The sequence below is a fragment of the Micromys minutus genome (genome assembly GCF_963924665.1).
Source record: "Micromys minutus genome assembly, chromosome: 1".
NCBI lineage: Eukaryota > Metazoa > Chordata > Mammalia > Rodentia > Muridae > Micromys > Micromys minutus.
The window spans coordinates 247,735,060-247,758,482 of record NC_137969.1 but is presented as its reverse complement, the minus strand read 5'-3'; the positions used below and the strand labels follow the sequence as shown (position 1 = coordinate 247,758,482).

The 23,423-nt window shown below is 42.8% G+C and overlaps 1 protein-coding gene across 1 annotated transcript in view; it reads left to right on the top strand.

The window, feature by feature from the left end:
- Positions 1-63: 63 nt before the first annotated feature.
- ATG2B (autophagy related 2B) overlaps positions 64-23,423 on the top strand; it is a 62,050-nt gene continuing 38,690 nt past the window's right edge. Inside the window, exons 1-11 of the mRNA XM_080932631.1 lie at positions 64-609; positions 9,806-9,968; positions 12,472-12,624; positions 13,307-13,409; positions 15,277-15,439; positions 16,788-16,967; positions 18,950-19,046; positions 19,566-19,751; positions 20,733-20,887; positions 20,972-21,074; positions 22,611-22,872. Of these exons, the coding sequence (XP_080788757.1) occupies positions 448-609; positions 9,806-9,968; positions 12,472-12,624; positions 13,307-13,409; positions 15,277-15,439; positions 16,788-16,967; positions 18,950-19,046; positions 19,566-19,751; positions 20,733-20,887; positions 20,972-21,074; positions 22,611-22,872 (1,727 nt within the window). The 5' untranslated portion in view covers positions 64-447. The remainder of the gene's footprint in view (positions 610-9,805; positions 9,969-12,471; positions 12,625-13,306; positions 13,410-15,276; positions 15,440-16,787; positions 16,968-18,949; positions 19,047-19,565; positions 19,752-20,732; positions 20,888-20,971; positions 21,075-22,610; positions 22,873-23,423) is intronic.

Sequence of the window (23,423 nt, the reverse complement as noted above, 5' to 3'; positions counted from 1 at the left end):
TCCGCTTGTGCCAGTTGCTCGAGTGCGCGCGGGGAGACTTGGTCTCGCGAACGCGCCAGGAGCGTCTCGGGGACGGGAGCGCGCCCAGTAGATGACAACAAATTTGTCGCGCAGTGTCGGAGTCTGTCTCGCCTCAGCCGCCAGCCCTCTAGCTCTCTTACATACCGTCTCTGGACTAACAGAGCATTTCGGAAGCTCCCGGCTTGGGGCGCCCGGTTCTGTTCAGCGCGCAGTCCCCGCCGGGCCTAGTACGAGCGTCGCGACGCGAGCCATGGGGTTGCCCTAAGGGACGGCCGCGCCGAGCCGGCATGCAGCGGCCACCGCGAACCTAGACCCCACCGCGACTTGGGGACGCCGGCCGGACCCTGAGGCGCTGCCGCTGCCTGGAGCCCAGGTCGGATCCCCGAGTCGCCGCCGCGTGCAGCCCCGGCCCTCCCAGCCTTCACCATGCCTTGGCCATTTTCAGAATCTATAAAGAAGAGGGCCTGTCGGTACCTCCTGCAGAGATACCTGGGCCACTTCCTGCAGGAGAAGCTGAGCCTGGAGCAGCTGAGCTTGGACCTGTACCAGGGCACCGGGTCTCTTGCCCAGGTCCCTTTGGACAAATGGGTAAGCTGCCGTCAGCCAGCAGAGGTTGGAGCTTGCTCTCCCTAGGGCAAGACCTGAGTATTGTCATCCAGCATCGATGACGTTCAGTACTTCCTTGGGAATTGTTTAGGCAAGTGTGGCCAGGCTCTGGGAAGTGTGTGAAGGAAGTGTAGCAAGTTTGTGCTCCTAGATCACGTGCTCCGACTTAAACGGTGTAATGGAGGCACACACCATACGGTACGAAACAATCGAGTCATTGGTTGGGGGTCTTTGAGGCAGGCCCAGGAAAGGAGGTGACCACCCCTGCCCCTTGGGTTGTGAGTGTCTGCGATGTTCCGAAGCAAACAAACCTTATCTCGTTGGATGACGTTAGGAAAAATTAAAGATGAAGAGGAGGTGACAGAAATCCCCAGTTACTTATTGTGGTCTGGATGCTGGTATACTGCGTTTGTAGGGTTGATTGTCTTCATTCACTGAAAGAAAGTTAGGCAAAGGCCTCTTGCCAGTTTGCCTGCTTTGCTTGATTGAGGTTGTGAATGGCCCCGGCAGTACTCTTTAGATTTGCCCTTTTGCTTCACGTGATAGATCGACAGGTCGTAAACCCAAATGTTGCAAAAGCTCGGAATGAAGCTGCAGAGTCAGCCTCTTTTTTTTTTTTTTAAAGAACCTGTTTACTACTGTGGTTGACTCACCTGAGTTTTCTGTATATTCAGTTCACCAGACAGTTGTATTTGCATCAGTGGGTTAAAATGCCTAGTATTTTACTTAAAGGTCTTGGGTTTGTCATGTTTTCCCTTTTCCGAAAAGCTTACATTGTGGAAATTCCTTGGTAACTTGTATTAAGGGGTATGATACAAGGTAATTGTATTGAAACTAGGTGACTTAAACCAGAGAGAATACACAAGATAGCTTAAACAGCTCTAGGTTGAGTAACAAAGACCTGTCCTATACCAAAATAGTCCTAGGCTTTCACAGCCTGCTGAAAGACAGCAGGTTTAGTAATTATCCAAGTTCAGTAATCATAAAAGAACAGTACAGTCCCTGTATGCCAGGTATTATATCACCACACTGTAGAGCTGCTTATCTTTCTTATCAGCAACCGGGAATTTTATTTATTTATTTATTTATTTATTATCTATTTATTTATTTGGCAGATTTATTATGAAGTCCTAGCTCAGGGTAGCCTGGCACTCATGACAAAGCCCTCGCCTTAGCCTCTCTAGTACAGTTTGAATGGGCTACCTTTTTCTTTTCTGTGACCAAACTGTCTTATTCAGAGACTGGAAGATGAGCAGGAGCTGAAGAGGTCAAAGGGATCTGACATCCTCAGAGTAGATTTTATTCATCACTGGTAAAAACTGAATAGGGAGTCTTGAGGGTTGGATGTTTATGAATGTCAAATGGCATTTAATACTTTGTCCGGTGTCACAGTTACAAGTATTACAACAAGAATCCAAATCTGACCTTAAGCCCAGGCTTGCTTTCTTAGGGAGCATAGTATGTGAGCACAGTTGAAGGCACTCAGGGACTCCTGAGCAGCAGTTGGATTAGATGTTATTCTAGGCTTTTCCATTTGTTGGTTTTCATTTCATTCTTACAGGAAATCAGAAATGAGGATATCTGAGGTTCATGGCTTGGCTGCAAGGTCCCTGGTAACATAATTTGTGGATAGACTTAACCGGAAGATTGTTTTGTTTTCCTTAAGAGCACTGTCAGCCAAAGTGATATCAAAGCTTTCAAAAGCGTTTGGTGATTTACTTTACTGTGCTCACTGATGACTAGAGTAAATCAGAGTTGGAAAAGTGGATGCAGCTATGCATAGTTCAGGTTCCAAACTCAGTTATTTTGGGTACTTGATTTTAATGACTTTCAAGACTGAAAAAAAAATGCTTAGATTCATACATGCTAAATCAGACTTAAGTGAATGGCATTTCTAACATTTCAATTATTTAAAAAATTATTTTTGTAGCTTGATTTTTGTTATTTTGTGGGTTCTTTCTTCCACCCTTTTAGCCCCCTAATACTAGATAAAAGAAAAAAGGCAGAGAGGAAAGGGAAGAGATCCCCCAAAAAGTCAGGGGTCAGAAAGGGGGTGATGTTATTGAGAGACTACCTCCTGTTGATTAGGGGCGTTGAATTCCTTGGGGATAGATTTGATCTTCGTTGTTAATGTCTTTTTCTTTGTGCACAACTACTTAACAAACCGAGACCAACACCAGTCAACCAACAACAACCCACCCCACCTCTCAGGGACCTAGCATTTATCTATTTTCTAAAAAGTCCCCAGCATTCCAAACAACCCACTGTTGCAGAAATTATCTGCAGCTGGTAAAATCACACCCCTGCTAGAGCATGAGGCAAATCATAGTTAGCTGCTGTGGGCAATCTGAAGTGGCTCCTGGGATTAAAACAAAAACATATACTTCTGTGTTTTTTTTTTTTTAAAGAAATCACAATTACAAGATTCTTACTACACCCCCCCCCGTGTGTGTGTGTGTGTGTGTGTGTGAGAGAGAGAGAGAGAGAGAGAGAGAGAGAGAGAGAAAGAGAGAGAGAGAGCGCGAGCAAATGTGTATATGTGTGCAGGTATTCGTGGAAGCTGGAAGAAGACATCAGATCCCCTGTAGCTGGAGTTATAGGTTGGTGTTGAGCTGCCTGTTGTGGGTTGTTGGGAACTGAACTCAAATCCTTTGCAAGCATAGCGAGGTTTTCTAACTGCTGAGCTGAGCTGTCCCTTTAGGCCATGTCTCAGTACTTAGTAATGCAGAGGAGTTGGTTGGAATTGGCTGCTAATGTAATCGGTTATTTTGTTAACTAATTGGAAGGTGCTGTGCTTTTTTGTGTGCAGTTGTGAAACTACATTTAAACTTAATTCTTTCAAATTCTTTGTCTGGAATATTTTTAGGCAGGTTGGTAGAGTCTTTCCAATGCTTCAGTTTTTTTTTTTTTAAATAAAATTGTATAGTTAATAATCTAGACTTATCAGACTAGACTTTTTGTTGCTTTTAGTTTTGGGGATAGGATCTTGCAAGGTAGCTCAGTATTGAACTCAAAATTCTACTCAGTCTGTCTCTGCCTCTGGTGTCTATGATTTCAATAGAGATGGTTTTAACCACAAAATCATGGGCCAACAGAAGTATTTTCAAATAGTTTTAAAAGGTAGTAAAAATATCCTTTGAAAAGCAGTTATTTAATGTCATACTTTTCTTTAGAAGTATTATTCTTACTTGGAAAGTCAGATTAAGTATGTTGTATGTTTTTGGAAACTGCCATGTAGCTATTTGGCTACATGGGGATGGTTGTCACAGTCAGAACTGCCACTTTACACAGGTGGAAGCTGCTTATCTCTAAATCCTACTCACAAATACCTGGAAATACGGAAACTAGGAAGCTGTAGTGTTACTGTCACTTTACCAGAGCCCACTGTTATAAAGACAGCATCTTCTGAAGTGGGGAGCATAGCTTCTTGTCTTTCTGTACCAGTTTGGGGTATGGCTTGAAAATGGTTGAGTGTCCCTGTGCCTAGTAAGTACTAGGACATATTTAAATCTAAGATGTGAAACACTTGATACAGAATGTCTGGATGTGTCCTCATACTCCTATGAGTTACCTGTTGTATTTTTGGATAGATACACTTAACTTAGGAGATCATGGACTCATAGAAATCCTGGAATGGAAGGGAGATAGAGACAAGGGTTTGGAACTGTGTAGCAATTGGAATGGGCTACCTTGCAGTTTTATGAGCTCCTGCTTCCTAGAAGTGGGCAAAAAGGGAAAAGGGGTTCATTCTGGTCAGAGAGTGAACTTCGTGACTTACTTTTCAACTCCGGAAGACTAGGAATTTATTTTAATTTATTACTTACAGAATGAGGGATTTTTAAAATGTTTTTTTTTTTTAAATTTAAGCAGTGCACACACACACACGTACACATGCATATATACATGCAAGAACATGTCACATCATGCCTGTGGGGATTAGAGGATAACTTGCATGTATGTTTTGGGGCTCCAACTCAAGTTCCATGCTTGCTGGCAGGAACCATTATGTGCCTTACAATTTTTAAATGGAGGCTTTTATCTATTGGTTTAGCATAGTTCTGCAGTGTGGCACGTGAGACTGGTAAGGAATGGATGTGAGAGTAAAGCGGATAGTGACTCTCATGAGAATTCACTTTGTTTTGGACGATCCACAGCAATGAATTATTACCCGGGAGCCTTCTAATTTTACTTTAATAATTTTTTATTACTTTGGTACTTACATTTTATAGGTGTAAGTGTGCTTGTAATAAATATTGGCTTTAGTTGAATAAGCACTAATGTACAATTATTTCCCCCAATGCTAGAGTTTACACTAGAGTGTGACTTTTTTCCTGACTCTGCATGAAACTCATGGGTGAAAACTGAGAACAGAATGGTCCTAAGCAGGAGAGAATGTCCTTCGGAGGTGCTGCAAGAAGGCAGGAGCACTGCTGAGTAGTTCACTCAAGTGACTGCACCCCCAGCTCTAGAGCCATTAAATCTCATAGGAACACTCCCAGGCACAGCGAAGAGACAAAGTTGTCTGAGTCAGTTTGACTGATCAGCCTGAGAATAGAATTTTCACAGGAGTGAATTTTGGAGTTTATTATTAATGTACAGAGGAGTTTGGCCAATTACCAAGAAGTATATTCATGCATCTTATACATGGAGAATTGTATTGTAGCTTAGTGGGCCCAGTGTAAATTCTCAAACTATTGACTATAGTTCAGAGCTCCCTTTTCTTTTGATACTACCTTTCAGTACTGTAATGCAGCCTTCAAACCACTGTATTTAGGAGGTTAATGTAGCTACAAAAATTGGGGTAAATTTGGTGTATACAGAGAAAAGAGCCCCATCAAATCCAGTTTCTTACATGGTTTACTGATGTTGACAGATACCTGAGGTGTAAAGGCTAAATCATTGGTTTTGTATATTTGAAAATGCTTTGATGTATTTTAATTGTTCACATAAACAACAAAACTCATATTCTCGGTGGAAAAATTCAGGAGTGTGGTGTGAAGCAGTCATCCTTAAACTCAGCTTGTCTGCAGATGGAAACAGGGCAGCCAGATTTTAAATTTAAATGAGAGAAATACTACACAAACAAGCATTTCTGAGCTTACCTTTTCTATTTTATATGGGTGACTTCATTTTTAGTGTCAGGCATCTGTCTAAGTTAGGGTTTTATTGCTTCAAAGCGACATCATGGCCATAGCAACTCTTATAAAGGACAACATTTAATGCCTGGCTTACAGTTTCAGAGGTTCAGTCCATTGTCTTCATGGCAGGAAGCATGGCAGTGTGCAGGCAGACATGGTGCTGGAGAAGCAGAGGGTTCTGATCTTGATCTACGTCTTGTTCTCAGGCAGCTAGGGGAGACTACTTCTACACTGGATGGAGCTTGGGCATATAAGACCTCAAAGCCCCATCTCCATTGTGACACACTTCCCTTAACAAGGCCACACCCCCTAAGGGTTGCTGCTCCCTGTGGCTAAACCTTCAAACATTTGAGTCTATAGGGATCATACCTGTTCAAACCACCACAGCATCTAAAACTTTCTTTAAAATGAATATCAAGACTTAACCTGATTTTAAATATGGAAAATGTACAGTATAGAAGAGGAAAGTCTCTTACTGGACAGTTATTAGCAGCAGTGGAATAGAAAAGGCTAGCAGCTTGTTGTAAAAGTACTTGTAGTTTTGGGTTTCTGTAATTTGCTGTTTCTGTGCCCCCCTCCCCCCTTTACCTTGGCTTGTTTTGGTAAATAATAAAAAAAGGGTGCGACCAGTTCTGGCGAATTATCGCTCTAGTTCTGTCACAGTAAGGACATATGGAACTAACAGTTTATCTCGGCGGCCCCTTGCTGGCCCTCAGTACTCTCTGACCCAGGCGGTCTGCGGGCTGTTTTGCTCCCACTCAGTTCCCTTGGTGTTACCACACCAGGCCCTTGCATCCTAATTCCATGGCAGGCTTGGTGCATCCCGCCACTGCACTTTATTTTGAACTCAGTTAAGTTGCCACATGAAGGAAAACACCACACAGTAGACTCTGATCCAATTGATAAGATATAATTTTCTCATCTAGACAGCACCAATCATCCTGTACAAAACCATTCCTTACAAAATATTCATAACAACCTGTATCTATGCAGAGATGCGCAGAGAGAAATATCCACATCTGCCTCCACGTTCTTCTAGCTCTTTCTCGCTTTGATTCGTCCCTCTCTAAAATTTTGTTTCTGCCCATCTTTCCTTCTCGTCCAGTGAGAGGCCTCGTGCTATCTTGTACCTGACTTCTTACCTAAAGACATTATCTTCCATTGGCTGGCCTGGAACTCATGCAAATCAGGTTGGCCTTGAATGCAGGAATATCCACCTGCAGTCTCGAAGTGCAGGGATTAAATAAAGGCCTGCAGCACCACACCTTGCTTTAATTTCTTCCTAATGACTCTAGGTGCTGCTTATTTTATACTGTGATAGTGATGGTGTTAGGCAAAACCCAAATCCTCCTGACTTATCTGAGTTCAAAGTGGTTGGCTGTAAAGCGGCAGCAGGCCTGGGAACCAACAGTGCAAACAGACATGAGACAGAGCTTGAAGGAGCTCAGGGCTGACTTTGCACAGATAGTGTGAATAACTAGTGGGGACCAGTCAGTGGCCATTCAGCATTTGGAACAAATTGGAAAGGTGAAAAGGCCACTACGTGGTGTCATGAATGGACTGAGAAGAAAAAATACCAGTTTGTACTGTGATCCTCTCCTCTTGTGCACAGCAGTGTGCCATTTCTCCATCAGCCTGTGATGTGCCATGACCCTGAGTTGTATGTGACAACCTGTGAGATACATGAGTTGCTGCACGCAGAAGATGCTTTGGTGCACTCCCCAAAGCCAAGCTTGCATCAAAAAATACCTTGGTCATGGCGTCTGGACTTTCTGAGTCCTGAAAAAACCCTTACATCTGAGCATGTGCTTAGTAAACCCATGAGACACTCCCAAGAGGCACCCAACGCTGCGGTGCTTACAGCTGGCATTGGTCAACAGGAAGGACCCGGCTCTCCATGATAATAGCCACTTGCACATTGTACAACTAATGTTTCAAAAGTTGAACACATTGGACTTTGATGTATTCCTCACCTACCAGCCTCACTGGACCGTCACATGAACTAATTACCGCTTCTTCAAAGTTTTTTTCAACTACAAAACCCAGAAAGAATGCTTCTACAACTAGTAGGATTCAGGTGATATTCTCCAAGAATCCCTCAAATCATGAGTCAGGGACTAAAAAAAAAAATTTGTGTATGTATGTGGCTTTTGCATATCATGTCAAACATGTGGAGGTCAGAGGACGAGTCATCTCTCTCCTTCTACCAAATGGGTTCCCAGAAATACAACTCATTCCTGAGACTTCATGGCAAGTACATAAATGTGCTGGGCCATCTTGCCAGTCCATAGATTTTTCTTTATGCTATAGGAATAAACATTCTTACTGGACAAACAAATAAGTTGATTGTAATGGTTTCTTTTGACTAATAAGGATAGGTTTGGGCCTATTGATAATGGTTTTAAATCCCTGATCCAAAATGACAATCATTCTAACAATCCTACTATGTCTATTTACTTATTTAACTTCTCACTTATTTGTGTATGCACATGTGTGCTGTGTGTGCGTGTGTATGTGCACATGAGTGTGCTGTGGCATGCATATTGAGGTCAGAGTACAGTTTGTGGTAGTGAGCTTTCTTTTTCCCAGCGACCAAACTCAGATTGTCAGGCTTTACCTTTGGCCCTTGCCGTTGCCTTTTCCAGCCTGATAGAAGGAGGAAGGAGAAGGCTGAGACTGAGTGAGAACGTGGAGTGTACTGAGACAGCAGGAGCACTGGGATTTGAGGATGGGCATTCGTAACTATTGGGAGCTATCAGTGTGAGTGCTGACTAAAGAACACAGCTGCCCAGAACATCTGCAGTGTGAAGGATGGAGAAACACATGTGAGTGACATGTCACAGAAGCCATGGGAAATTAGAATTTGAAAACGTAGGGTAATCCTAGGGGCTAGATGAGATGAGAATTTAAGGAAGTCGAGGCTTGGGAAGGTAGCTCAGTTGGTACAGTGCTTGCCCTGAGAGCCTGAGAACCTGAGGTTGGACCTTGAGCACCTCGTAGGAAGTTGGCTACTGTGACATCCCTGTGGAACTGCAGACAAGTGTGTTCTTAGAGCTGCCAGGCCAGATAGTCCGGCACAATCACTGCATTCTACATCCACCGAGAGACCTTGTCTCACTGTGAAAAGTGATAGAGGACGATGGGGACACCTGACATTGACCTCTGCACCGCACGAATGCACACACACACACACAGGGCACATGTATCTGTGTGTTTACCAGTGGGAACATAGCACAAACAGTTTGAGCTTTGCCACCTGCCCCCCAAGAAATAATAATAATAAATAAATGTAAACTTATTTGTTTAAAAATTTAATAAAAAGATCATTCTTGCTGCTGGGTGTGGTGATACACAGTTTTAATCCCAGAAGTCAGAGGCAGGTGGAACTCTCTGAGTTCAAAGCCAGCCTGGTCTATAGAGCTCATTTCAAGACACCCAAGGCTATGCAGAGAAACCCTATCTTGGAAAACAAAACAAAAACATTGTCATTGCTTCTAAATCCTTGAGAAGTCTTCAGGGTTCAGTCAGACCTGAGGAAAGAGCATTGTGTCAGTCAGTGCTCTCTAGGGACAAGAACTGATGGGGTGACTGTGTATGGAAAGGGATTTACCTGAGTGGCTTACAGGCTGTGGTCCACTTAGTCCATCAATGGCCATCTACTAATAGAAAGTCCAAGAATCCAGTAGCTGTTCAGTCCATGAAGCTGGATAGCTCAGCCATTCTTAAGAACACAGAGAAATGGATGAGCACACAGGTGTTTGGCCTGCGTGTGTGCCCATGCACCCACATGCCAGGTCTCTGGAGGTCGGAAGAGAGTTACAGATGGTTGGGAGCCATCACGTAGGCTCTAGGAATCAAACCCAGGGTCTTCTGGAACAGCTGCCAGTGCTTTTGGCCACTGAGCCTTTTTCCCCAGCCCAGCCTTACCTTACATTTTCAGCGCTCAGCACCTTTGTGGGCATCTTCACACCATTGAGAAAGTTGACATTCTGTGATTCTGTTTGTCTGATTTCAAAATGAACGTGGTTGTTTCTCTCTAGTGTCTCAATGAAATCCTGGAGTCAGCAGACGCACCGTTAGAAGTCACGGAAGGATTTATTCAGTCCATTTCCCTGTCAGTCCCATGGGGCTCCTTGCTGCAGGACAACTGTGCACTGGAAGTGAGAGGCCTGGAGATGGTCTTCCGGCCTCGACCTCGTGGAGGTAGGTGTTTCCAGGCGCCCGTCAACCCAGCTGTAAGCAAGTGAGCGTTGGATCAGTGACTTTGAACTGGGTCTGTGACTTTGAACTCAATTGATAGAGTATGAGGCTTTAGCACTGTGTAGAATGTATGTAAGTACACCTATAGAACGGTTTCGCTCCTTAGTCATGCTCCAGAGCACTAATGGATAATACATGCTTATTTATTTCTACTTATCTGAAGTGACTTCTCTTTTATTGTGTTCCCAAATGAGAAAGACTATTCAAAGATTCATGGAGAAATGTTGGAAGGGCATAGGATTAGATTTTTTTAAAGTCAAAATTGAAATTTTTGTAATTTTTAGTTATGTGTATGTAGGGAGGGGCTTGGGTATGTGTGCACATGGCCTCTGGAGGTCAGAAGCATCAGATCCCCCTGGAACTAGAGTTACAAGCAGTCGTGAGCTGCCTGATGTAGGAGCTGGGAAAGGAACTCAGGTCCTCTGTAAGAGTAGTACAGGCTCTGAACTCTCCAGCCTCCAGGACTGGAATTGACAGGACCTTGATTGGTAAGGTCTGGAACAACTGTGGCGCTGAAGAATAATGGCCGCTAGTGGTTCTAGCAGTGCACGGTGACTCACCACATCCATGTTGATAGTAGTTGTGTAAGCTGGGCTTGGATAAGGTGGTGTGCTCTCAGCCGTGGAAGGGAACACAGAGAAATGGGTAGAAAGTTCACTCTAGATAAATGTTGTGTACATATGCATAAATTATAACCTACAGTATTTCCTGAAAAACAAATTTAAATGATGCTTCATAGAACCATAGTGGTCTATTTTAACACAGGTATTTATTTTGAGGCAGTCTCATGGTGCAGCCCAGGCTGAACTTGAACTCACTCTGTAGCTCAGGCTGGCCTCGAAACCATGATCTTCCTGCCTCATCACCCTCTTGAGTGTTGGAATTGTCACAGTTTTCTACCACACTTGAAAAGGTGTGTTATTTAAATGTGTGTGTGTGTGTGTGTGTGTGTTCATGAATGTTGATGCCAGAGAATATGCTCTGGTATTGTTCCTAATACTCTGTTATACTCTGTTTACCTTATATTTTTGAGACAGGGTCTGATATTAGTTTGGACTCGAGTCCTGGGGATCTGCTTGCCCCTGTTCCTTGGTGCTAGGATCACTATGTTAAATTTTTTTTATGACCAAATTTGGGCTTGAACTCAGGTTCTCATGCTTTAAAATCAAGAACCTTATGGATGAAACTATCATCTTAGCTTCCTGATAATTTAATTTATAAACACATTGTATCTAGCCAGGTGTGGAAACACAGATTTCTGATTCCTGCTCCTAAGAGTCTGAGGCAGAATGATTGCAAAATTGAAACCAGCCTGAGTCCATACTAAGATTCTATCTCAAACAAAACTTCCCCAAACAACAACAGTCATCTGATCTTCTGTTTTATATAGTCATTTATCGCTAGTACTATTACTATTATTTGAGTCAGGATTCCCTGGCTGTCCTGGATCTCAGTACGTAACCAGGCTGATCTTGTACTCACAGAGGTTCTCCTGCCTCTGCCTGCTTAGTTCTGGGATTAAAGGTCTGTGTCACCAGTCCTGGCTCTGAATTTTAACCATGGTGGGCAAATACATCTCCTTTTTGCAAGATGAGCCTTGAAGGATTTTCCCTTTAAATAGCAGCAATGTGTCAGTTTGTTTTGAGCAGTGTAAGAAGGTATGGACTTCCTCAGCAGGCGAGGTCTTGGAAGGGTTCTCAGGGATCCGTGTGTCCAGTCCTTCGGACACCCTGCTTTCCCTGCATTCACACGGATTCTGTAGCTGCTGTCATTCGCTCCTTCTGCTGGACTCCCTCCTCCTGTAGTTGGAAGAGCAGGCGTCCCTCAGTCTCCACAGTGTTTCTTGGCGACACCTCTGTACTCATTCTTGTCAGCCATCTCTTACCTCTCCTGATACGGATAAACTGCATACTTACTGATTTTTCCCATCTTTATAGTTGCTTAACAAACCTCAGCTTGCAGGCCACCTTAGTCTGCCTCCTGTTTTCATTCTTCAGACCTTACTGAAACACACCCGTGCTGTTCAGGTTACTGCCTGTAGCTGTTTGAGCACTCTGAGAAAGAGCTGGGCCAGTGTGACAGAACTCACAGCTCACAAAGCCAAATAGATACCCACTGCCTGACCCTTTACACAGGACAGTCGTTGGCTCTTGCTCTGTGGTGTTGAGCATGGGACAGTGTATGAGTAAATATACCTCCTAGGTTTTTGTTGAGTGAATAAAAATTAAAATTTGATAAAAATAAAACTTGAAATAAGAATATGCTACAGACTTGTCTTCCTTCCTTTATTTTTGTTGTTGTAAGGTGATACTTAGTGACCTGTATAATTTCTAGAATATTCTTACTGGTACCATCATGTTGAAAATCTACCATAAATATAATATTTTAAGAAATGGTATTTATAGAACTTTGAGAATTTATTTAGGCTTATGTGTACTTTGTGCAGCAACTGGGTCTGAGCCTATGTACTGGTCGAGCTTCATGACCAGCAGCATGCAGCTGGCAAAGGAGTGTCTCAGCCAGAGACTGACGGATGAGCACGGAGAAGCTTCCCAGCCTTTTGAAGGACTGGAGAAGTTTGCGGAAACCATCGAAACAGGTTTGCATTATGAGCATCTTCACAGCCCAGGGTTTATGCGGTGGTTTGGGGCCTAAGACCCATTCTGTTGTAGGTATTTTTAAAAGAATTACTGTTCTCTGGGGCTGGAGAGATGGCTCAGTGGTTAAGAACACTGGCTGCTTTTCCAGAGGACAGGTACAGTTCCCAGCACCCGCATGGCAGATCATAACTGCCTGTAGCTCCAGTTTCAGAGGATTTGACACCTGTACACAGACATACATGGAGGAAAACACCAATGCGCATAAATTAAAAATAAATAAGTTATTTTTAAAAAGAATTAATTTCACTTGAGAACTGAGGCTGTTTGAAACATTCCGCTCAGCTTGGTTGTATGCTTTGGTTCCCAGGGTTCTCCTTGTTTAGTTGATTATGCCTGTGGGAGGGTCAGACCAGAGATTAGCCTTTCCCTAGTGTCTGTTGTGATGGAATGTGGGGTGTGCTTATGAGCCACTGTGCTTTGCATAATACAGGCTCTGGGTACTTACATGGGAACAAATCCGACTTATGTTGCTATCAGACTAGCAGTTATTTCTTAGTGGGTGGTGCAGTGGTCAGCACTTGCCTATTATGACGAAGACCCAGCAGTGAAGGGAAGAGCTGGGGTGGGGTCTTACTTGGTGTACATGTGGTTTTTCCACTGACAACTGCTTATTTGCTCTAGTACTAAGAAGAGTGAAAGTCACTTTCATAGATACTGTTTTAAGAATTGAACATGTACCAGAAAATTCCAAAACTGGAGCTGCGCTTGAAATCCGAGTAGACAGGTAAGATGATTTTATGTCTGAAAACTCATGACATCACTCTGACATTATACTTGAGGACGCAGGAGGCTGAAGCGATGCTAAATTAGTGTATTGCATAATTTCAGAGTACAGCACTGCTCTCTGAGGTATCCTCTTATCTCATACGGAAACTGTAAGCCCCAGCGAGGGTGTAGTTGTATCCAGGGCTATGTTGAGCTTGCCTAAGCAGTTTTCTTACTTAACTGGAGTGCTGCCATGTTAGCTCTTTCACAGAGAGTGTGCTGTCCACATGTGCACAGTACTAGGAGCATCTGGGTGACGCAGAAGACTCGACTTCATGGTGCTTGGCTTGGGTACTGCTTTAGTGGAGATGGATGATGGCTGGTGCTGTTTGTGAGGATTTTAATGTTAACTGTCTGACGATGATTCACTTAGTTATTAAACCCGTTGCCTCTTACTGGAGCTCTGACTGTTGATTTGAAGTAACTGTTCATCTGTGGTCATGTTATATGGCCTCCTCACTGAAATGTGCATTGAGGGGCACTGGCTCAGTGGCTGAGAGCATTTTCTGCTCTTCCAGAGGACCTGCGTTCAAATCTCAGCACCATATAGACCAGTTCACAATAAATAACCTGTAACTCCAGCTCCAGGAGATCCAGTATTCTCTATGTCCTTGGGGGACACCTGCACATATGTAACGTGTACTCACACAGATACACATACCTAGACACATAAATGAAAAAATGCATATTGAATATTGAAGATGCTTTGTATTTGAGGCCTTTACCAAGGTTTGAGTAGGTTTAGTTTTGTGGTTTCAATCTTTAACAAAGATACACCTCTGAGTAAAATAGCTGTTGTTATAAATCTTTGGAATCGGTGCATTACCTTAGGTGGTATAATAAAACAGTAACATCCAATTAGAACCATGTTTTCTCATCAAACTAGAGATTCCTAACACCAGAAGTCATGACTAAGTCATTCTTTGTTCTGACATGGAAACAAATGGGGTCCCACTTACCAAGAGAGTTTTGTGAGGCTATGCTTGTAATCCTGGTGCTGGGAGGCTAAGAGAGTTAGAGATAGCCTGGGCTACATAGCAGGCCTCAGTTTTCTGAGGGAGATGGGATTGTTTCCCCCTTAGGTTAACCTTAGGCAGTTAATAATTTTTCCCCCTGAAATTTAAGAACTCCTTAAAGCTGTCTTTCTTAGATTTTAGGTCTCTCCTTTTCTGAACATGTTACTTATTTAAATATTTAGTGCAGTGATACCGACACGGTAAAGACTTTAAAGTGTTAATTATAATAGTGAATTATATTTTCATATACTCACACACAGTTATTCTCTCCTGTACCGTTTCCACTCTCTCTAATCCCTTTTCTTCCTAACTGAAGATAATTTCTGGTGGAGGCACATTCTTTAATCCCAGCACTAGGGAGTCAGAGGCCGAGTGATCTCTGAGTTCAAGTCTAATAACTGTCTCACAGACAAACAAACTTCGTTGTTGTTGTTTGTTTCTTTTTCATGGTTTCCTGTGTAACAGCCCTGGCTGTCCCTGGAACTCACTTTGTAGACCAGGCTGGTCTGGAACTTGAGATATACAGCCGCCTATCTCTGCCTCCAAGTGCTGGGATTAAAGGGTGGGTCATCACGCCTGGTGGAACAAACTTCTTTTGAGACAGAATTTTATGCAGGTCAGGCAGCTCTTGAACTCCTGCTCATCCTGCCTCAGCCTCTGGCGCTGGGCTGCGAGCATTCTTATGATAGTCATAGTCTCAGGGCCGCTAGCCATGAAATTTCCCTTTAATGTAGAAGCATTTCCTTCTTCAAACAGTTGTTGCAAGTACGTCCCCAGGAGTCTGTACAAGTGCCCTCTTGTTCCTTTCAGAACTGTGTACTGTGACGAAACGGCTGACGAGTCCTCAGGAGTCAATGTGCATCAGCCCACAGCTTTTGCTCATAAATTGCTGCAGCTCTCTGGAGTGTCTCTCTTCTGGGATGAGTTTTCTGCTTCAGCAAAATCTTCCCCCGTGTGTTCAACTGCACCAGTGGTAAGAAAAGTGGAGCACAATCCCCCAGACGGGTGGGGGTGCTCAGTTGGCAGAGGGATGGCCTAGCATGCATAAAGCCCTAGGTCCCATCGCTAGCACTTGGGAAGCAGCGTCAGGTGATCAACTCAGACAGTGAGTTCAAGGCCACCCTGAACTGTATGTATATGAGAACATGTCTCAAAAAAAAAAAAAAAAAAAAGAAAGAAAAAGAAAAAAAAACAAGCCAAAACCCAACCCAACAAACAACTCAAAACATAGTCATGATTTTTAGAAGTTTTAAATAAAGGCTGTTAGCTTGGGTATCATAGAAATTATTAGTAATCCTGGCCCGGGGTTTTTACCTCACCTTTTGTTATTGATTCTTGGATAAAACACACACTCATACACAGCCTTTATTTTACAATATGCCTTAAGCAGCACACTAGCTGGGCAGCTGCCTACCCTCCATGCTGTTAGAATCTACTTTCCTATCAGTAACCCTGAGTTAGTATGTATTATTTACTGTGTTCCATCTGAGCAGCTCTTAACTTCAGTTGGGCAGCCCTCAGGGCCATGTTTTTATGGCTCTAGGCATGCCTGTGAGGAGTGTGTGTTTGTGTGTGTGTATGTATGTTTGTATGTATTGAGAGACGGTCTTTCACTTTGTCACTGTGTAGCTTAGGTTGGCCTCAGACTGGTGATTTCCAGTGTCAACCTCCTGAATATTGGGATTACAGGTGTTGCTTCCACATTGGTTTGGTTTTCTTATTTACATTGGGTATTATTTGAACAAATATTGTGCACAAGTGCGCATGCATTTACACACACATGCACTCGTGTTCAGACTTGTGTGTACTGTATTTGGAGGCATGTATATGGAGGGAGATCTGAGGATAGCTGGAGTCAGTTCTCCCATGGTTATGTGCACTGTAGGACTTTACTCAGGCCCCAGGAGTGGGCACTTGCTTTTCCCACTAGGCCACCTTGCTGACTCTGTTCTGGTTTCATAAAGGCTTTAATGATTCATTTTTATTTCCGGTGTTATGTTAACACAGTACTGCTTCATTTTAGCTACAAGGTAAAGCTATGCCCAGTACAATGATGCACTTTTGCCAAATACTTCATTCTCTCTCTTTTGTTTTTGGGTTTTCAAGACATTTCTGTGTAGCTTTGGCTGTTCTGGAACTCTGCTCTGTAGAGCAGACTGGCCTTGACTTGACAGAGATCATCTGTCTCTGTGGGAATTAAAGGCATGTGCTACCACCACTGGGCTAATATAGTTTATGCTCAAGAGGATACCTGTACCTACACCCTGACTTACTACTGTTAAAATATTCTAAATAGTTACTTTACTTTTGTTGCCTTGTAGGAAACTGAGCCAAAGCTGTCACCTAGCTGGAATCCCAAAATTGTTTATGAGCCACACCCACAACTAACTAGAACTTTACCAGAGATAGCGCCCTCGGATCCAGTGCAGATTGGAAGGCTACTGGGCAGGCTGGAGTTGAGTCTCACTTTAAAACAGAATGAAGTGCTTCCAGGAGCCAAGGTCAGTATTTTTGTTTCTTCTACCAAACTCCAGGTATTTAGTCTATACAGTGTTTGGTGGTTGATGGCTGTGGACTGTCCTGTGAGCAAGCAAGCTTCTATCTTCACTGTCAGTGTTCTGGTCCACGTTTTCCTGCTTTTTTATGAGTTGCTCTCTCTCTTACAAAGGTCTTTGCCTTGCTAGCTTCTAAGGAGGTTGTTAATGGAGAAGATATTGTAGATAGATGTAAATGCTGAGGAACTAACTGCCCTGCTGTGGCAACATCCTTGGGAAATAAGCTCATGGATGTCTTTGGGGAGCACATATGCCATTTCTTTTCTTTCTTTTTTAAAATTTATTTATTTTATGTATATGAATACACTGTAGCTGTCTTCAGAAGAGGGCACTGAATGCCATTATAAATGGTTGTGAGCCACCATGTGGTTGCTGGGAATTGAACTCAGGACCTCTGGAAGAGCAGTCAGTGCTCTTAACCACTGAGCCATCGCTCCAGCCCACATGTGCCATTTCTGAAAAAAATCTTTCATGGTTCTGTTTTGACTGGATACAGTTCTTTACATTTGTAAGTTTCAATTTTTATGCAGCTGTAAAGTTATGTACACTGCCTTTAGATTTGTGTTGCTTTTAGAGTTCAGCATATTAAGGGACAGAGGAACATGTAGCACTTTTGTGTGGTGCCATTGTGTTCCAGTTCCAGCCAGTCTTGAGTATTTGAAGACACAGTTATTCTTGTCTGTACATTAATGTTTTTACATAGTTACTTGAGTATTTATATTTTATTTAATGTAAAGAAATTAATAGTACATGGAAGCACTAAGTTCTGGAGATCAACACTGGGCAGCATAGAGCCTGGGAATGGTGACTCAGTGGTTGTGACAGGGCAGCATGCCAGATTAGAACTTCAGTCTCTTCCTTCAACCCGAGTCTCTGAGCTGTGTGCTCACGGCATCCAAGAGCGCGTGCTCTGGTTTCGGAGAGCGTTGCCCCTGTGGTCTGTTGCATCTCACACATTTACTTTCAGTGGATGTTTGGGGAAAGTATTGGTAGGAAAGCAGGGGACTGCCTTGGTTGAATTTAGAGAAATTTGTTACCACATTACAGAATTGAAAGATGCTTAGTTATAATTTCATGTTCTATATTTTCAAAAGAAAGCAGTGAGTACTTTGAATTCCAAACTCAGAATTTGCCAATAATGAACTATTTCTATGACAACTAAAAATGAAACACCCGATTTTTCATTCTAATACATACTGGAGTGTGATTTAATCCAAGAAACAAAGTTGTCCAATAACACATTTCCCCACTGTGAGCTGGGTGTCAGTAAACAGTCAGTCTGAGTGCCATGAGCAGCCATGCGGTGGAAGGAGTAGGGCCTTTGCATTTGTGTTTACTTAGGTTCAGACCTAGTTGAGGAGCTGCGTGGTCTCTGCTCTGTGGGTCTGTTTCCTTGTCTGTGACACAGAAGCAGTAATAACTAGAGAGTAGGGGCTGGGTGATGGCTCGGTGCTCACTAGACACAAGACAAACGTGAGGGGAAAGTATGTGCAGGGAACAGGGGAAGCACCCATTAGACTGCTTTCTGTGTGGGTTTCAGCTGTGTCTTCCAGCCGTCATGCTGAAGGCAGGCTGCAGCCTGAGGGGCATTCTTGAGGCATGCTGTGCAGTCTCCTGTGGCTGAGCTGGGCTGATAGACTCTGACTGAATTGGATCTGAGGATTTGGTTGTTCTGAAGAGTAATGAATGCTGTATTGTCTGGTCTCCAGAAGATGTGGAGATAGACAGACAGTATGATGCTGGACTTGCTGATATGGAATTTCTCAAGATTTTTTCTCCTGCAGCAACAGTTGCAGGTCTTTGTGCCTTTTTATTGAGATCATGTGAATTAATAGTGTGAGGTGAAGCTGCCCAAGGCCAAGGGCGATACTTATCTCAGTGCCTTAACTTCTGCCCGTTTATTTTCAAACTGTTCTTATGTTTTGAAGTTGGATGTCGATGGACAGATTGACTCCTTTCATCTGTTCCTGTCACCGAGGCAGGTGCACCTCCTTCTGGATATGTTAGCAGCTATTGCTGGACCAGGCAAGTATGACTCTGCTGGGATCAGTCCTGTAATTGTTGGAACTCTAAAGGGAAATACAGAACATAGATGAGAGTGTATTTTTTTGGGGTATGTGACGTTAAAGGTGTATTGTAAATAGATATTCTGATTACTTTATTGGATTGGATCTTTTATATTGTATTATGGTTTGAATTTGCATTTAGATTATTTATGTCATATTCATTTTAAAAATTGTTTTGACCCATATATTTGGTTGGGGAACATTGCATTTGATATTTCATATAACCAAAAAACCATGTAATTTTTGTACAGTGAGTTGCACGCACATTATTTTTAGGTACTCATCTTTTCTAGAGGTAAGAGTTTAGATTCTTGACTAATTGCTTAAAACTGTTCCTTAGACCTCTGCTTGCTAGAACAGTGGTTTTCTGCTAGTGTGGTCAAGTTGCCATTGTTACTGGATAAAGTTGGGTTTGAGAAAGAAATGCTTAAGTAACTAATTACAAATTTAATTTTGCTTTCCTTTTTTAAACTTGTAGAAAATTCTAGCAAAATAGGGCTAGCTAATAAAGACAGGAAAAATCGACCCATGCAGCAGGAAGATGAGTATCGAATTCAGATGGAATTAAACCGGTATTATCTGAGGAAAGATTCCCTCTCTATGGGTGTGTCTTCAGAGAAGAGCTTCTATGAGACAGAATCGGCTCGGACACCTTCTAGCCGTGGTAAGCAGCTCAGGCAGTCAACACTAGACCCACATTTTCCCCTATGTGGAATTAGACTTGATTTAGCTTCTGTGAAATCGCTTGCAGCGGAGAACAGCAGACCTGCAGGGATGACATTAGCTCTGTTCTATTGGCTCACCTGCACAGCAGTGGGCACCATGCTACCGTTTTCAAGTGTATAGTTGGTCTTGTAAGCAATGGCATTCTCCCTAAAGGAGTCAGTGTGTAAAATGTAGCTCGACACATAACATAGTTTGGGGTTACCTGTCATCTCTTCAGTGTGCACTCACTTGAGTGTATGCTGTGGACACCCTTAAGTAGGAAGCATTGCTGATCTTTCCATCTTGATGGTCTAATTGCCTCCCAGCTTGCTTTACATTACAGGATTTTAGACTGTATGAGTACCGTGTAAATAGTAAGAACCTGCTGAGATGTAAAATGTCAAACCAAGTTAAAATTAAAGCCTACCCAAAGAACTTTAGACATAATGTCTGATCTTGTGTGAAGGTTCAGACAGTCAGTAGAGAGAAGGCACTGGACTGCCAGTAGAGTCCTAAATGTCTCTGGTCCCTCATTCTCTGGAAAGTAGCTATATCCATGAGAAACCAGAGACTACAGTACACTTACACAAATTTTATTATTGACAGTTTGGTGCTGGAGATGAAACCAGGGTCCCGTGTGAGCTGATGCCGTTTGAAAATCTAAATTTTAACTGTTCAATTGCTATACGACAACTAGAAATTTGTTGTATTGCTGCATGTCATATAAACCCAGAAAACACTCGGGGAGACTTGATCTTTTGCTGGTTGTGTGCAGTTGCATGTTCACTGGGCTGCTAAGGAGCATGCTCAGGCACACTCCTGCAGCAGAGACGTATAGCAGTGTCTCAGATGGTCGGAAGGAGGGTTCTGTAAGTGTGACTAAACTTGAAAGAATACACGGGGGATTGCGTCACCAATGACAAAGTATAATTCTCTCTAGAAGAAGAAGTTTTCTTCTCCATGGCCGACATGGACATGTCTCATAGTCTGTCCTCTCTTCCACCCCTTGGGGACCCACCACACATGGACCTGGAGCTATCGCTGACTAGTACATACACCAACACACCTGCAGGATCTCCGCTAAGTGCTACTGTGGTAAAGTATTACTTCATTTCTTCTAAAAAGCTGCTTCTAAGATCCCAGACTTCATTCATGTATCTAAAAACCAATCTTTTGTAGCTGCAGCCAACTTGGGGAGAGTTTGCTGACCATAAAGAACAGCCAGTAAGAGGGCCAGCCTTCCAGTCTGAAGTGGTCCACCCGGCGTCTTTACAAAAAGCTGGTTAGTGTCCACCGGAGGCTTTGAAAATTTAAAGGAGTAGAATATCTCTAAAATAATGTATTTTTCCATTTATCTCTTCCTCCTTTCAGAATAAACATCTAATCTGTCTGTCTGTCCGTCTGCCTACCTCTCTGTATCTATGTATCCATCTCTATCATCTGCCTATTTCTCAGTCATTCATCTACTTCTTTTCCTGTGCTCCTGGGGATTGTACCCAGGGCCTTGCACATGGCAAGCCTGAACTCTGTACTGTCACATTTTATATATGTGTCTTTCCTAAGTTTTCTTCCTTTTTTAAAATTATTTATTTCATGTATGAGTACACTGTAGTTGTCTTCAGACACACCAGAAGAGGGCATTGGATCCCATTACAGATGGTTGTGAGCCACCATGTGGTTGCTGGGAATTGAACTCAAGACCTCTGGAAGAGCAGTCAGTGCTCTTAACTGCTGAGCCATCTCTCCAGCCCACAAGTTTTCTTTTAGCTTAAGTTTAGGAAGGAAAGAATAATTGGACAGTTCATTGAAAAAAAATTTAAAAAGTTACTTATCCATTATATTCATTTTTTGTTTTTGAGATAGGCTCTCATGTAGCTCAGGATGACTAGCTTTGGCCTCACTTGAACTGTAGACCTTTCTGCCTCCACCTCCTAAGTTCTGGGTTACTAGGTGAACACCACCATGCCTGGTTCTCTTTATTTTTTTACATATTTAAATTCATAGATATTATGGGGAAGTATACAATATGTTTCATCACATCATTGCAATTCAAAACTTTTACACAACTGTATGTGTGCACATACATGTGTATATGTATTTCCTGTGTGTTTGTGTGATATGTGTGTGTTCATGTGTGCTTGTATGAGTATGGTATATGTGTTTGTTTTATTGCACAGTATGTATGCATGTACATACACATGTATAAGCATATTGTTTATGTGTGTTTAGATGCATGCTCATGTGTATTTTTGTGTGTGAATGTGTGGGTGTGCTTATGTACACACGTGTGCCTGTGTGTGTCTGTGCAGGTGTATGCAGTGCCAGGGCGTGTGTCACATTGGACATAGAAACCGAGCAGTGCCCAGCCAGTACTCTATCATTATACACTAACTTGCTGAGTTGTTTTTAATTTGTTTTTATATTGTTTAAAAGTTTCGGTTTTGATTCTGCATTTCCCTTCCCAGAATTAGGAATTGAACTTAGTACTTTGAGCATGTAGGGCAGTTGCTTTACCGCTGCTCTGTACTTTTGAACCTTATTCTTCAAAAGGTAACTGAACTAATTTAACTGAACTAAGCTTAAAGGAGAATTTGGTGTGCAGAATTTGGTTAATCTTGATTTTCCTCACACAGTTTTATAGTGTAAAAGGTGTGTCCGCACATTTCCCGTACCTCAGGTATAAGAGCCCCGCATGCCAGATGCAGCAGAGTAGCAGTCTATGCGATGTCTGCCGTGACTCTGACTGCTCTGGGCTTCCTCTCCTTAGAGCCACGGCACCGTCTTGTCATTCTGACTCCTGTAACTTCATGTGTTTCAGCTCTCCCCTCTAGGTCTGTTTCAGTGGATGAATCCAGGCCCGAGTTCATCTGCAGGTTGGCTGTCGGCATATTCTCGGTCTCTGTGCTTCACATCGATCCTTTGTCTCCAGCGGAAACATCTCTGAACGTCAATCCATTGACACGCATGGCCATCGATTTCTTCTCTTGTATAGAAAAGATGGACCCAGCAATATTTTCGACGGGAGATTTTAAGACTTTCCGAGCAGTCTTTGCAGAAGCTTGTTCACACGATCACCTTAGGTGAACTCTCATGATTACTAAAGATACTTATAAAGAACCAAATATGTACTTTTGCACTTCTGTTTACCTTTCTGCATTGGTTTTTAATGGGTAACAGTCACTGCAGTACTACAGAGATCATCCGTAGGGTCCCCTTCACATGGTGCATGAGTTTGCATGCTTCATTTTCTGCTGATTTTTAGAACCATGAGCCTTTCTCAGTTGAGACCTACTAGATGAGCTGATTGAACCAGCAAATACAGGTTTAGCATGCAAATGCTGTGTGTGTGTGTGTGTGTGTGTGTGTGTGTGTGTGTGTGTGTGCGTGCACGAGTGTGCGCGCACGCACGTGAGTATAAAACCTTTATTTATTTTTATGTCTATGGCTGTATGTGCATAGACAGTTGTAAACTGCCATGTGGGTGCTGGGGTTTGAACCTGGATCCTCTGGAATAGCCTGTGCTTAGTTTTATTCGCTGAGCCATATTCAGTCCCAATACTGTGGTTTTTTTTTTTTTTTTTAACATGTATGAGATTTATAGTGACTAAAATGAGTGATATTTTATATAATG